Source organism: Phodopus roborovskii, unplaced genomic scaffold (genome assembly GCF_943737965.1).
Source record: "Phodopus roborovskii unplaced genomic scaffold, PHOROB, whole genome shotgun sequence".
NCBI lineage: Eukaryota > Metazoa > Chordata > Mammalia > Rodentia > Cricetidae > Phodopus > Phodopus roborovskii.
This window is the reverse complement of record NW_026126416.1, coordinates 25,929,319-25,942,245: the sequence shown is the minus strand read 5'-3', so window position 1 is coordinate 25,942,245 and position 12,927 is coordinate 25,929,319. Positions and strand designations below refer to the sequence as shown.

The 12,927-nt window shown below is 40.9% G+C and overlaps 1 protein-coding gene across 1 annotated transcript in view; it reads right to left on the bottom strand.

Annotated features, from left to right (window-relative positions):
- The window catches only part of Nphp1 (nephrocystin 1), a 47,528-nt gene extending 35,558 nt beyond the window's left edge, over positions 1-11,970 (bottom strand). Inside the window, exons 1-4 of the mRNA XM_051183446.1 lie at positions 11,823-11,970; positions 7,392-7,465; positions 6,585-6,645; positions 2,380-2,504 (exon numbers count right to left, since the gene is read on the bottom strand). Coding sequence (XP_051039403.1) covers positions 2,380-2,504; positions 6,585-6,645; positions 7,392-7,465; positions 11,823-11,891 — 329 coding nt within the window. The 5' untranslated portion in view covers positions 11,892-11,970. The remainder of the gene's footprint in view (positions 1-2,379; positions 2,505-6,584; positions 6,646-7,391; positions 7,466-11,822) is intronic.
- Positions 11,971-12,927: the final 957 nt, after the last annotated feature.

The window sequence follows — 12,927 nt, the reverse complement described above, 5'->3', positions numbered from 1 at the left end:
ATATTGTTTTTGTAGTGTATGTATTATAGTATAATCTAAATTATAGTCTTACATAATTAAGGTTTCATTATAAGCAAAAATAAAAGAATCTGAAGCTAATAGAATTACACTCAGCTCCTCTGTTCTGCTGCTGTGCTCACAGGACACATGGTCCATCCTCACTAGCTTTAGTTCCCATTATTTGTGAATTTGTTCGTGTGCTAAGATAGAACTACCACATGCAGTGCTAATGTGGCCAGTTGTGGACATTCCCAAGGCAGCAGACACTATGAGTTATCAGTGCACATCAGGCTGACCTCAGCAACATCATCTTTTCCTTTAGCTTTCCTTCAGTGAGCATCCTGTCTTCTTCATTTTTGTGATGCTGATGTGTTTGCTGTTTAAATGCCTCCAAAATGGGTTACTGGACTGCTACAAAGAGCTTCTAAGTATGAGGAAGCTGCGTTTGCCTTACAGAGAAAGTACAGGCCAAGTTAAGACTTTTTGTGTGTAAATTATAGTTCTCTTGAATATGGATTCATGTTAATGAATCAGTGTGTGTGTGTGTGTGTGTGTGTGTGTGTGTATGTATGTGTGTGTGCTATGTCTTTAGACAGAAACACATGTAAACAATACTGTGTGTTACCCTGTTGTTGAAAACTGTGACCAGAGGCTTACAGAAATCTAAACCTGTAAATCCCATAGATATAATAGTTTAAGTAATCTCTAATTCAGTGACCACAGCAACTTTATAGACTATAATTACTGCAAATAATAAGACTTGATTATCATGATGCTAAATTTTTTTTTCTTGATAAAATTTTATGTCAACTTGAAACAAGCTAGAGTCATCTGGGAGGAGGAACCCTCAATTGAGAAACTGTCTCCATAAGACCTAGCTATAAGGTATTTCTTTAATTAGTGATTGCTGGGGGGGCCAGTCCATTGTGGGTGGTGCCATCCCCGGGGTGGTGGTCCTGGGTTCCATAAGGAAGCAGACTGAGCAAGTCATAACAAGCAAGCCAGTAAGCAGCTCCCCTCCACGGCCTCTGCAAACAGCTCCTGTCTCCAGGTTCCCACCTGATCAGAGTTCCTGCCTGACTTCCTTTGATGGACTGTAACTCAGGATGTGTAAGGCAAATGAACCCTTTCCTTCTCAAGATGCTTTTGGTCATGCGTTCACAGCATTAGGAACAACTATACACTGTAAGTCCCCCAAACCATCTTTTGCTTTATTTTACATGATCAAGTATCTTCAAAAAACATCTAAAATAGTGCTGGGATTAAAGGCGTGCACCACCACTACCCAGCCTGAACAGTTGTTTCTAATGGGAACATAAACACAACACTGGCTACTCTGTCATTCCCAATACTAGAAATCAGAAAAATCCCAGGAAGTTTGCAAGCATATCCATCATTCTACCTAGTGGTCAGTGTAAAAGGCTGGAGGACAAGCTGGGCATGGTGGCATATGCCCATGATCCCAGCTCTGAGGCAATGAAGAAAGGAAGACTACAAATTCAAGACCACTCTGGAATACAAAGCAAGACCATGTATCTAACAGTTGAGGAATAACATTTGAAGAGCCTCAACAAATGTTTTTTTTCTTTGTTTGTTTTGTTTTCTCTCCACAACTGGGTTTGTTTATACCTACAGGGCTTTTGTTCTATACTTTGTAAAAACTATTATTAATGTTCTTTTCAGCAAAAACAAACTGCATATTTCTGTTTTCAATGTTTCAACAACCTTTAAGTTCTCTGAAAGCGGTAATGATGTAAGTAGACAACCTAATTCACTTCCCTTGTTCACATCAAGACTCGTGTTAAAGGTAACATGTGTATTTTGTAGCACAGATTGACTTAGCTTCTTAGATCTCTAGTCTATTGCCCCAGTTAGAATACAGTCCGAGTGTTAGTATTCAGGCACCTGTACTGCCCTGTACTTGGGGTTCTGACAGGGATACACCCTCAGCTGCAGACACTAAGAGCACCACCTGTGCACACTCACTACATTCCTTTTTTTACAGGGCCCTGCCCACCTCCCATCTTTCTCTTTCTCTCTGCTTCCCTGCCTCTCTCTCTTCTGCTGCTCCTGTCTCCAGAGGCCATTCTCTTCCCCTCTTCTCTCTGCTGTTCCCATTCCTTTCCCCCTAATAAAAATCCTCCATGTGAGCTCTGTCACATGGCATCTTCTTCTCTCATGCCACTTTTTAAAATTATAACACCGAGGGCAGAGACGATCATGCCTCTGTGCATCACTCACAGAAGCTAACATATTCTAAAATCCACAAGACGTACCTGTTAATTGCCTGTACTGTTTTTGTTCCCACTGCTATATGTCTCTATTCCTAACCAAAAATAAAAAACGGCGGCACAGGACTGAAGGAAAAAGGGAGCATACTTGAGTGTGTCCTTCGTGCTGACGCCCACAGCAAGCTCCTGCAGCTGGCAGGTCAGCTTCTCCAGAAGACCGTACTCCTCCTCCTTTCTCTTCTCATAGTTCCCCACAGGTGCAGATTCATCGGCCTGTAAGAGAATAGGGACCTGTTTCATTGGAAAGCCAACTCAAGGTCCCCTAAATATATTTTCTTTAAAAGGACAGCAACAGGGCTAGAGAGATGGCTCAGTGATTAAGAGTGCTTACTGCTCTACCAGAAGAAACAGGTTTGATTCTCAGTATCCATGTGACAGCTCACAACTGCCTATGATTCCAGTTTCAAGGCATGCAATGACCTCTTCTGGTCCCTGAGGGCACTGCAGACACAGGTGTCACATACAACCAGGTGGGCACACATTCATACACATAAAAATTTTAAAATAAATAAAAGAAGCCAGAAGTGATGGTGCACTTCTTTAATCCCACTCAGGAGACAGAGGCAGGTGGACCTCTGAATTTGAGGCCACTCTAGTCTACATAATGAGTTCCAGAACAGTCAGAACTATACAGTAAGAACATATCTCAAAAACCAAACAACCTCAACAATCAAATAAGTAACAACTAAACTCCAATAAATGCTATAAGACAAGATTATAATTGCCTTAGAGAATAAGAGGTGTTGATTGATTTGGAATTCAAACCAAATAAAAAATAAAATCATACAACTCAAACATTTTTGGGTTTCCTTGTTTCCTTGTTATGTATTCCAGATCTTGTACAGTCAGTATGAAACAGGTTTTGGTAGTAAGAAAATAAAAAAAAGAGAAAAAGAAAAAATAGAAAATGGGTATAGACAATCATAGAAAAATAGTTTAAATTTGTAAAGAAAAGTCTTTAAAGAGAAAGTAAAGTAATATAAAAGCCACATAAAGATGGGAAATACACAGGGTGTCTGGAACCTGTATGGTGCTTTGTTTTTTGAATTTTTTAAATGCTAATGTACAAAAATCAATAGCTGCTGAGAGACATTGGATTATGAAAACTGCTAAATTAAACCAACCTATAAACTTTAAGAATGTCTTAACTTTAAAATGAAAGTAAAAAAATATGTTGTGTTTAAGGAGAGGTTATGCCTTTGTTTCCACAGGAAACAAAAGGTTATGGTTCTCTTCAAAATTAAAAAAGATCAGATTTGATCAGGGGAGACCTGAGGATCTTGGCTATGGACATGAGGAAAAAAGCTAAGAAAGACTACAGAACAGATGACATATATGCTGACCCTCCAATGTGGGAACAGCTTTGAGACTGGATGAGACGTCACAAATCTTGATGGCTACAGAGTCCTCATAACTTACTATTACATGTCATCCTTTCATATGACATGGATAGAGGTTTCGTTACACAGTACAAACTTATAAAGTTAACAGATGCCTTTTACCTGCTCAAACATAGAACAATTATCTTTAGTTGATTTGTATATACCACACATTCCATACTTGTTTTAATGCAGATATATATGTTACTTTTAAAAGTTGATGTGGATGTGTTTTCGGGAAAAAAAAAAAAAAAAAAAAGAAGGACCAGATACCAATGAAGAGAAGTAGTCCAGGTGATCCAGCCTCTCAGAATGCCTGTTAGTTTTCTCAAAATGCTTTATCCAGAACAACTTCAAAGCTGCTAACTGAGATGGCCTAGTTTCACAGACTATCCAGTCAAGCTCTACACTTTCCCATCACACAGAGACTAAACAAAAAATAATATAGGTAACTCTCACAGTGTGGGAAGCCACAGCCCCAAGATAGCGCCTGGTTGGATGCCAGGTAGTCTGAGCTTAGCTGTAAACAAGCCTTATTTGGAAGTGCTTGATGGATCTGGTGCACTTTCTCCTTCTATGGCCTATCTGGGATCGCCAGGTGGTATGAGCTGATTGGGCAGTGAGCACACATTTAAGGGCTTGCTGGGGCTCGGGGAAGCAGAAGCTGGTGTACAAGGTTCCTGAATAAACTGCTTGAAGAAGAGTCATGGTCGTGTTTCCTTGCTGGCCGAGGTAGCCGCGATGTCACAGGACTTCACCATTATCCCAATTTTCTCAGGGTCCCTTGAAGATGCCATTACCCACAAACAACAGGAACTATTCTGGAGAACTGCCCACATTCCCAAGAGGTGTAGTGGATGATTTTTGTTTATCTGGTGGGTTATGAATATTTATCATTTACGGCAACTGGTTGCCAACTGTTACTGGTCATGATAAGGAGGGAAACTAAACAAGGGAGGCTGGATTCAAGGATCTCTTTCTAAAAGAGAAAAAGAGGGATATAGAAATGATAGGATAAAAGGGTAGATTATTGAATCTACTTTAAACTAAAAAAAAAAAAAAAAAAAAAACCAAAAAACTACCTCAAATATTTTAGATTGGTATGGATTTTTGTATACTGCTATAAACTTAAGGTTATTTTTGTTAGAACATACTCTATATATGTTTCTACTCTTGTTTAAGGTATTTTTTATATTGCTACAAATTAGAACATACTCTATATATGTTTCTATTCTGATATTTTTGTATATTGATACAAATTTAAGATTATTTTTGTTACAATGTACATATGCTACTATTCTTGTTTAAGGTATTGTACCTATGCAGCTCATTTAAAAATGTAATGTATAATTAAGAAATATAGGTTAGTAGTTAGTCACCTGTAATAATCAAACTTGTAGTCATGTCAGATATGTTTTCAAGGTTAAACAAAAATATTTTTAATAGTATTCAAACACTTCAGAGACCTATAGAATATGGCATTTAAGATGTTTTAATAATCTAAAGCCCTTCATGCAATGAGACATGTCTGTTTCTGGCAGCATCAATTTACTTCAGAGAAGATGATGGACATCAAAGAACCTCCATATGGAGTTTGCTTTCATTGTGTCAAAGTTAGCCATTGGGCAAAGAAACTGTTCTTACCCTGATTGCTGACAGTATTCGGGTAAAACTGCACAAGCAGGACACAAAGGAAAAAGATTATTGAACTTTGCCAATACAAGGTGGGATAGTCCTTCAGAATTCTTGCTTTACAGAAAAGTCTGTCAGATATTCTAGGCCTGTAGGCTAAAGATGGATGACCCAGTGTTACAGTGGAACCTTGGGTGACTGTCCAGGCAGACACATGTTTCTGTCATTTCTGTAGTTGTGGAAGCTATTTGATTCCTACTTCCTGTTTATTAAGGTAATATTATATTCTTCTGGTGTCTTTGATGGAGTTGAAGACTCCAGTTTTCCTAGTTACCAGATTCATAAAAGAAACTCACAAAAGAGGTATAAAGTGTATGCTATAAGGTTGAGAGACATAAAAGTGTAAATTGTTTGTCTAAGAAAATGTTTTTGAGATCTAAAAAGATAGTTTTAGGATAGTGATACAAGTTATGATAAAAAGTGGTTTAGGTGTAAAACTTTGGACTCATCAAGATAGGGCAGATAATAGCGTGTTTTCTCTGAAGTTACAAAATACAAATGAACTGGACCATGTAAATGATAATTGTTCTTATTGCATATAGTTTGGCTGTTTTAGAGTTAAAACCATTCCTTTTCCCTTAGACAAAAAGGGGAAAATGTTCCGAGATATATGAATAAACTCTGGACAGATGTGTCACTGTGACTGGTTTAATAAAAGCTAAATGACCAATAGCTAGGCAGGGAGAAGAGTGGAACTTCTAGGCAGAGAGTAACTGGGGACAAGTCTCAGCACACTGGAGATGCAGAACAAGTCACAGGTACAGAATAGAAGAAAGGTAAAAAGCCACATGGTAAAACAGATTAATAAAAGCAGGCTAATTTAAGTTACAAGAGCTAGTGGAACAAGCCTAAGCTATAAGCCAAGGTTTCATAGTTAATAATAAATCTCCAGGTCATTGTTTGCAAGCTGGCAGTCCAAAGAAAAATCCATCTCCAGCATTCCTCTGTGGCCTCTGTTTGTTTATGCCTCTGAGTTCCTGCCTAGAGCTCCTGTCCTGGCTTCTCCTGACGATGGACTGCAAACCATGAGTTAAATAACTTTCCTCCTGGAAATTGGTTTTGGCCACAGTGTTTATCACAGCAACAGAAGCAAACTAGAACAGCAATTCAGAGCTGACTGGTTAGACTTCCTCTCTAATGCAAACCAGGAACTTCCCAACTAAAATTCATTCCCACGTATAGTATTCGTACAAAATGAGAGCTCTGTGATTATCATACTTACCTTGTTTAATTTTTGAAGAGCATTTTTACTTTCATCTACTGCCTGTTTTAACTGGATGCATCTAAAATTTTTTAAAAGATAAAGTAGAAGTCAGTTGTGTACTGTCAGAACTAGGCAATTATTTTCATTAAATCATTCAGTCTCTGAGTGGCAAGGCACACTGTTCACCTAAAATGCAGTTTGTCACATGAAGACAGCGGAACTTACTATGCCGAGCAAAGACAAATGGCTTTTACAGATTTATGATCAGGTCACCAAATCTGGACTCTTCAGGGTAATTCTTCCTAGGCTGCTGAGATTCACTCTGAGCAGTTTCTACAGCTACTGTGAGGAGGACGTCAAGTCCATACTGTCAGGTCCTTCCAGATCTGTGCTACAATCTCATGCAAATTCTAGGCTCATCACCAAAGATGCAGCTATGCCTTCTCTCCCTTCACAGAACTCATGCCCTAAAACATTTGTATTGTCTTCCTACTTCAACGTCTAATTTGATTTTCTCATTCGTGTTAAGGCATCTCACAGTGTTATTGTGAAGATGAATGAAGAGTTTGCATCGTATCTAGTATGAGGCTTAGCAGTGCTATCCTTACCTTCTCCGTTAAAAATGAGACCCGTTGAAAGTGATTTTTTAACATGTTTTTGAAGTTTACCCACTGTTACTTCCACGTTATTCTCCTTATTATTTTATTAGGGGAAAGGAAAAGAGTAAGAGTTGGGGTGGGAGTGAGCTTCACTGTTAAGTCTCTAAGCAGCCAGCACCTCCGGCACAGAAGTGCAGCCCTGAAGCGCGTGAGCAGCACACCTTACCTTTGGTAAATGTCTCTCCTTTTACTCGGTTCCAGAGCACCTGTCAGTTGGCTTTCAGTAACCAAACTATCAACCTACGACAAATGGAGACAATTTCAGACATCATGTTAATTACTGTATAGTCTTAGAAAACAGAATTTTACTAGTCTTCCCCCCCCCAATATATAATGAACAGTTTTGAACACGGGCATACAATAAAGAAGAATTTTATAGCAAATACCACTACCTGGATCCTATTAACATCTTATTATACACGTTTGTTTTAATCTAGCCAGTTCTTTTTCCTTGCAAGTCACCAATACACTGTCCTCAAATGTTATACTATTGGCCTCACTAGCTGAAGTTCACTGCTTCATGTAAAATTTGCATGTGGAGAGGGAACATCTGAAGCACACATTTACTGCCCCTTAACAGATAGATGTGTACGCGGTACACATCAAACCTTATCAAGATAGAGTAAGATGCTCTGAAAAGTGACTTTATTTCCTTCCCAATAAATCTTCACTCCATTTCTCCTGAGATAAACCTCCCCATTCACTTTCCCAGCACAAATGAGTTTCCCACCCACGGACATTTCTGTAAAGGGGGTTGGCTAGCACAGTTCTGTGTAAATCTCCTGTACCCCATGTTTTTTGAGGAAGTTCACATATGTCTTGGTTTATTCCTTACTGCCAAGTAAGACTTGCGGTCTTGACTGTACTGGACTTTCTCCTGACAGCACTTTGCAAGCACCCTCTTTACCTTTGTTCTTTGGCTTTTCTGCAGGGTATGTGGAAACGGCAGTGTCGGGGAGGGGAGACATAAAATCACACTAGCTTCCTCTTCATTCTTGCTGTTAGGTGCCCAGAAGAGTGCAATTAAAAGTCACCCCCAGTGGCAGGGCCAGCCATCAGAGGCATGGCCCAAATGACAGGTGATTCCTTGTTCTGAGGACACTGAGATAGAAATCTATTCTGGGTTTTCCCTTCAGGTATCCCAGTGGGAACAGGCAAAAACTAACAACAGCCAACACTATCAACATGTCCTTTCCAGACATGTTAAAGGGCTCCTCACCCTGAACTTGTCATTACAACCCAAAGACCATTATAGAAACCCACAGAATGCAGAGTTGTGCAGCCCAGTTCCAGCTGATACATCTACAGCACAGCTCCCGCTCCTAAGGCTCAGGGAACATTTCAGAAAGTGGGGACGGAAAGATTTCAGAAACCAGAGGAACAGTAAGTTTGCTGTGAGACAGTGGCTCCTACACTGATGAAGTCTCACCAATATGGCTGCCAGAACAAGACCCAAACAACCAGAGGACACCAATACAAATGCTAATGTGAAAGGGATAAAGCTCAGAGGCCTCAACTACAGACAACTAAGGAATTCTGAGACTTGGAGAATTAGTTTGTCTCCAGAGAAGAGTAATACCAAATGGTCAGCTATGAAAATACATTCATGCAAGTAACATTATACAGACTGAGTAGGCTATATTTATATTTTTGGAACACACACACACAGACAACAATGATTAAAGAAAAAGATGTAAAGAAAGAATGGGGGTAGAGGAGATGGGTGATGGTGGTACATAGGAGGATGGGGGAAGGAAAGGGGAGGGGTAATTAAAATCTCAAATATATACATATATAATTTAAATAAAAAATATATAATTTAAATCATACAGATAGATAGATAGATAGATAGATAGATAGATAGATAGATAGATAGATAGATAATTTAAAAAGCAGGGCTCCTGAGCCCATCTGTCTCCAGATCAAATAACCCTGAAAATAGTAATTGATAGTTTCCTGCTGAAAGACTACATTACCCAGCTTTTCCTTCAGCCTGGGGAAGTCATTTCTACCTCAATAGGGACCCATGTCATCTACTGTACACATGGGTGACAAAGATGCCCCCCCCAGTTGTGAATAAACATGGTCTCACCTGAGAAATCCAAGCCTATCTTTCCAACTGCTTTGAATAACTTACATAATGGTGCCAAAACCCAGGTTAGGACATCAGAGCCTACCAGCTACTCAAGCCCACCCATGGCCAAGCCTCCCTGGCTCTCGTATGGTCCCTGGCCCCGGGCTTACATGGCCAGGCAGGGCTACCTGTTTCTCTCAAGCACTCTTTTCTTTCACTCTCTGTCTTTCCCCTTCTCTCTCACCTTACTGTCTCGCCCTGACACAGCCTGACTGGCCCTGTGGATTCTAACCCTGGGACCCTAATGGCTGGGGACAACCCTTTCCAGGCGTGCTTGGTCATTTCGAGACCTTAGAGGCTGCTCTAAGAGGCTGGATATTGACCCCTGTTCTTGCCTGTGTCCCTCATCCACCCCACATTTCCTGTAGAATAGAAACCAGCAATTCTCCTTTGGTGAATTTTAACTTCCTATGTTAGTAATTCTAAGTTCATTGACTGTGATTTTAAAAGGATGCTTAGACAATCTTGATTTGCTGTAGCATACCATGTATGTAACCTGGCTTCAACTTTTGTTTAGGAAAAGGGTAGTATTTTAGAAAAAAAAAGTTTTTTTCTAAACTCTTGTTTAGAAAAAGAGCCTAAGGGACTCACCTTTGAGTACCATGTGGCTTGCAGCCATCTTGGCTGGTGACCTCCTCAGGATGGGAACATGCCATGTAACTTCACCACCAACTTGGTTAAGGTGATCATGTGATATCCCTCTACTTATTATTGTATCCCCTTTTCTACTCTAAAGAGGTGACACTAGGCTTCTAAGATGCATTGTTTCAAAGCAGTGTCTTGAATATATATATATATATATATATATATATATATATATATATCAACCATTTGCACTTTGCCTTACACATTACCCTGCCCTGTTTCCTTCTACATATTTTATGTATAATATACAAAACAAATGGCATTGAAGTTGCGTGTATTCCATTTTACATTCTTTTTCCTATTTACATTTATTTAATTTATGTGTGGAGGAGTGTTTTGCTTGCATGTATGTGTATGCCTGAATCAGGCATCAGCTCCTCATGCGTTAGGCAGCTGTGAGTCAGCGTGCGGGTGCGTGCTGGGAGCTGCTAGGGGCCTCTTGAAGAGTAGCCAGTGTTCTCAGGCACTGGACTGGGCCATCCATCTCTCCAGATCCTTACATTCTTTGGCTAACTTGGTATCTTATCACAAATATTTACCCCCAAACACCAAAAGCTTTAGCAAAAATCTCCTCAGCACTATCAGATTCCATCAGACAATACTAGGTAGGTAAGGAATTGGAAATGACATCACTAAGGAAAACTGCAGCCCCATTTGGTAGCTGTGTCTCCTGACAGTCAGAATGCCCCTTTGTGGTTAAACATTCTTGAAGCTGAAGTTAGATTGTTCCTGTTATAACAGAACTATGGAGGCCAGAACACTATTTTAGTTGCCACACATGTACCACAGCAAAGTGCTGTGTCCTAGGAAGAACCAGACTTCATTATATTACCTACACTGTAATTCTGACACTCCCCTCCACCATACATGCACATTTCTAGAGGATCATCATCAGAAATACCCTAAAACGATAGCCCCGTCAACCATGATTTGGGAGAGAAAGAAGGCCATGGATATGCCACGCATGTCATCAATATCGACTAAAACTTCTTTAAAATCTACAACAGGAGGTCCCCTAGGCTTTTCTCTCCGGCTCCTGCAGCCCACTACAGTCTCTTCGGAGCAGATGCTTTGTTTTGCTATATAAACTTGTTTAAGCTTTATGTCCTGCCACTAAATCCTTTCCCTCAAGGCAAGAACTGAGAAGCCCTGTACAACAATAATCCATCTATGGAACAGCTAGCTATACACCCCTAATATCGATCATTTATTCATATCCAGTTTTTCTAATATAAGCAAAAAAAAAAATGTGAACACTTTTACATATCCATCTTTGTCCCAATTGTAAAGTATTATATATGGGAGATTCCTGAGAATGTAATCAACCAGCTAGGAGGATCAATGTTTGCTATAGCTTGTCAAACTGCTGTCCAGAAATGTAGGTTATACACAGCGCATCGCCTGTTTCATCGCGTCTTCCCCAGGACTGGGTGTTATGACTTAAAATCTTTACGATCTTAGTTAGCTCTTTTGTGGGTGCCTGATTACCTTTGAAATTAACTTTTCTTAAGTTACTAATCTTCAGTCCTTGGCTCGTTTATCGGATTTCAGGTATTAACACTATTCGTTGACACCTGTTACACTAGACTTTGAGAAAGCGATGACTTTCAAAGGAGAGTGATGCAGGACTGGGGTGGATCGGGCTAGTTTAGACATGGGTGAGAGGGGTAAAAAGGGGGTTGAGGACTGAGATGTTAGCTGACTCGCAAGGTTTTCTAGAGGTTTTGTCTACAGCGGAGGTCGGAGTTAGAACGCTGCCGCCGAGCGCTCGGGTCCTGGCGAGGGGCTGGGATGTGGGGTCCCCTCCTATGCACCTACCTGCAGCTTAAGCTCCTGCCCGCGGCGCCTGAGCGCCTGCAGCGGGTCCCGCGGCCGCCGGGCGAGCATTGGCCTAGCAGCCGCCGGCGGGACCGCGCCGGTTGCCAGGGAAACCAAAGCGGGAGCTCAGCAAGATGACGTTATCAGCAGGCGCCGCCACCCCGCGCTACAGGATTCGCTAAACGAACTAAGAATCGCTGCTCTGGATTCCTAAGTGTGGGGACTTACCACGGAGCCTCCAGACTGCGCATCTCCTCACTATCACGACCTCGTACCGTGCGGTGCTCTGTTCGATACAGCTTTCCGACGCCTGTCTTGCTAATCTAACCTTTAAAATTAAGCATGATAAACTCCCTAGCAACGAGAGCTTTCCTGTGGCATTGTGGGACTCTGTTTGGCTGCAGACTGTCATCCTATGGGCGGTTTTATTATTATCTTTGAAATAGTCTCACAGTTATAGCCCTGCACTCAGATATCCGCTTGCCTCTCTGCCTTCCTAGTGTTGGGATTAAAGGCATGTGTCATCATACGTGGGCCTAGAGGCATTTTTAAATTCTCGCCTTTTGGGGTATTGCTTAAGTGTCTCCAGAGATTTCATGTAATCCATCCTGAATTCTATGAAGGTGGCGATTCTATCGTGTGCGGCAAGCCTATGGGCAAATTGAGGTTTTTCAAAAGCACTCACATTTTTGTTCACTCTTGGGAAAGGTGGTAGTATTTCCCCTGAGTGAGACTCAATCCTCTAAATCCAATTCCCAAACTCCACCACAGCAACCCTGGATTTAGGAATGGTGATGACCCAAGTTCAACAGTTGATGTGATATGTCATTCCCAAGGTATCGATCGCTATCGTGACTCCTGGCTCTCTACTGATTCCAATTTGACTAAGATAGACGTACCATCTCCTTGGAAGACTGCTCTCCAGTGTGGGAGAGGAGGCGACTTCATACATTTAAGTAAGAGAAGGAAAAGAATGTTGACATAATGTCAAAGGGGGATGGTCCACTACAAGGCTAGGGACACAGGGCATACAACATGAACAGGTAGTAGTAGAAAACAAGAGTAGTATGGCATAGGACACCAACATGTTTTGAGAGGGATGCCC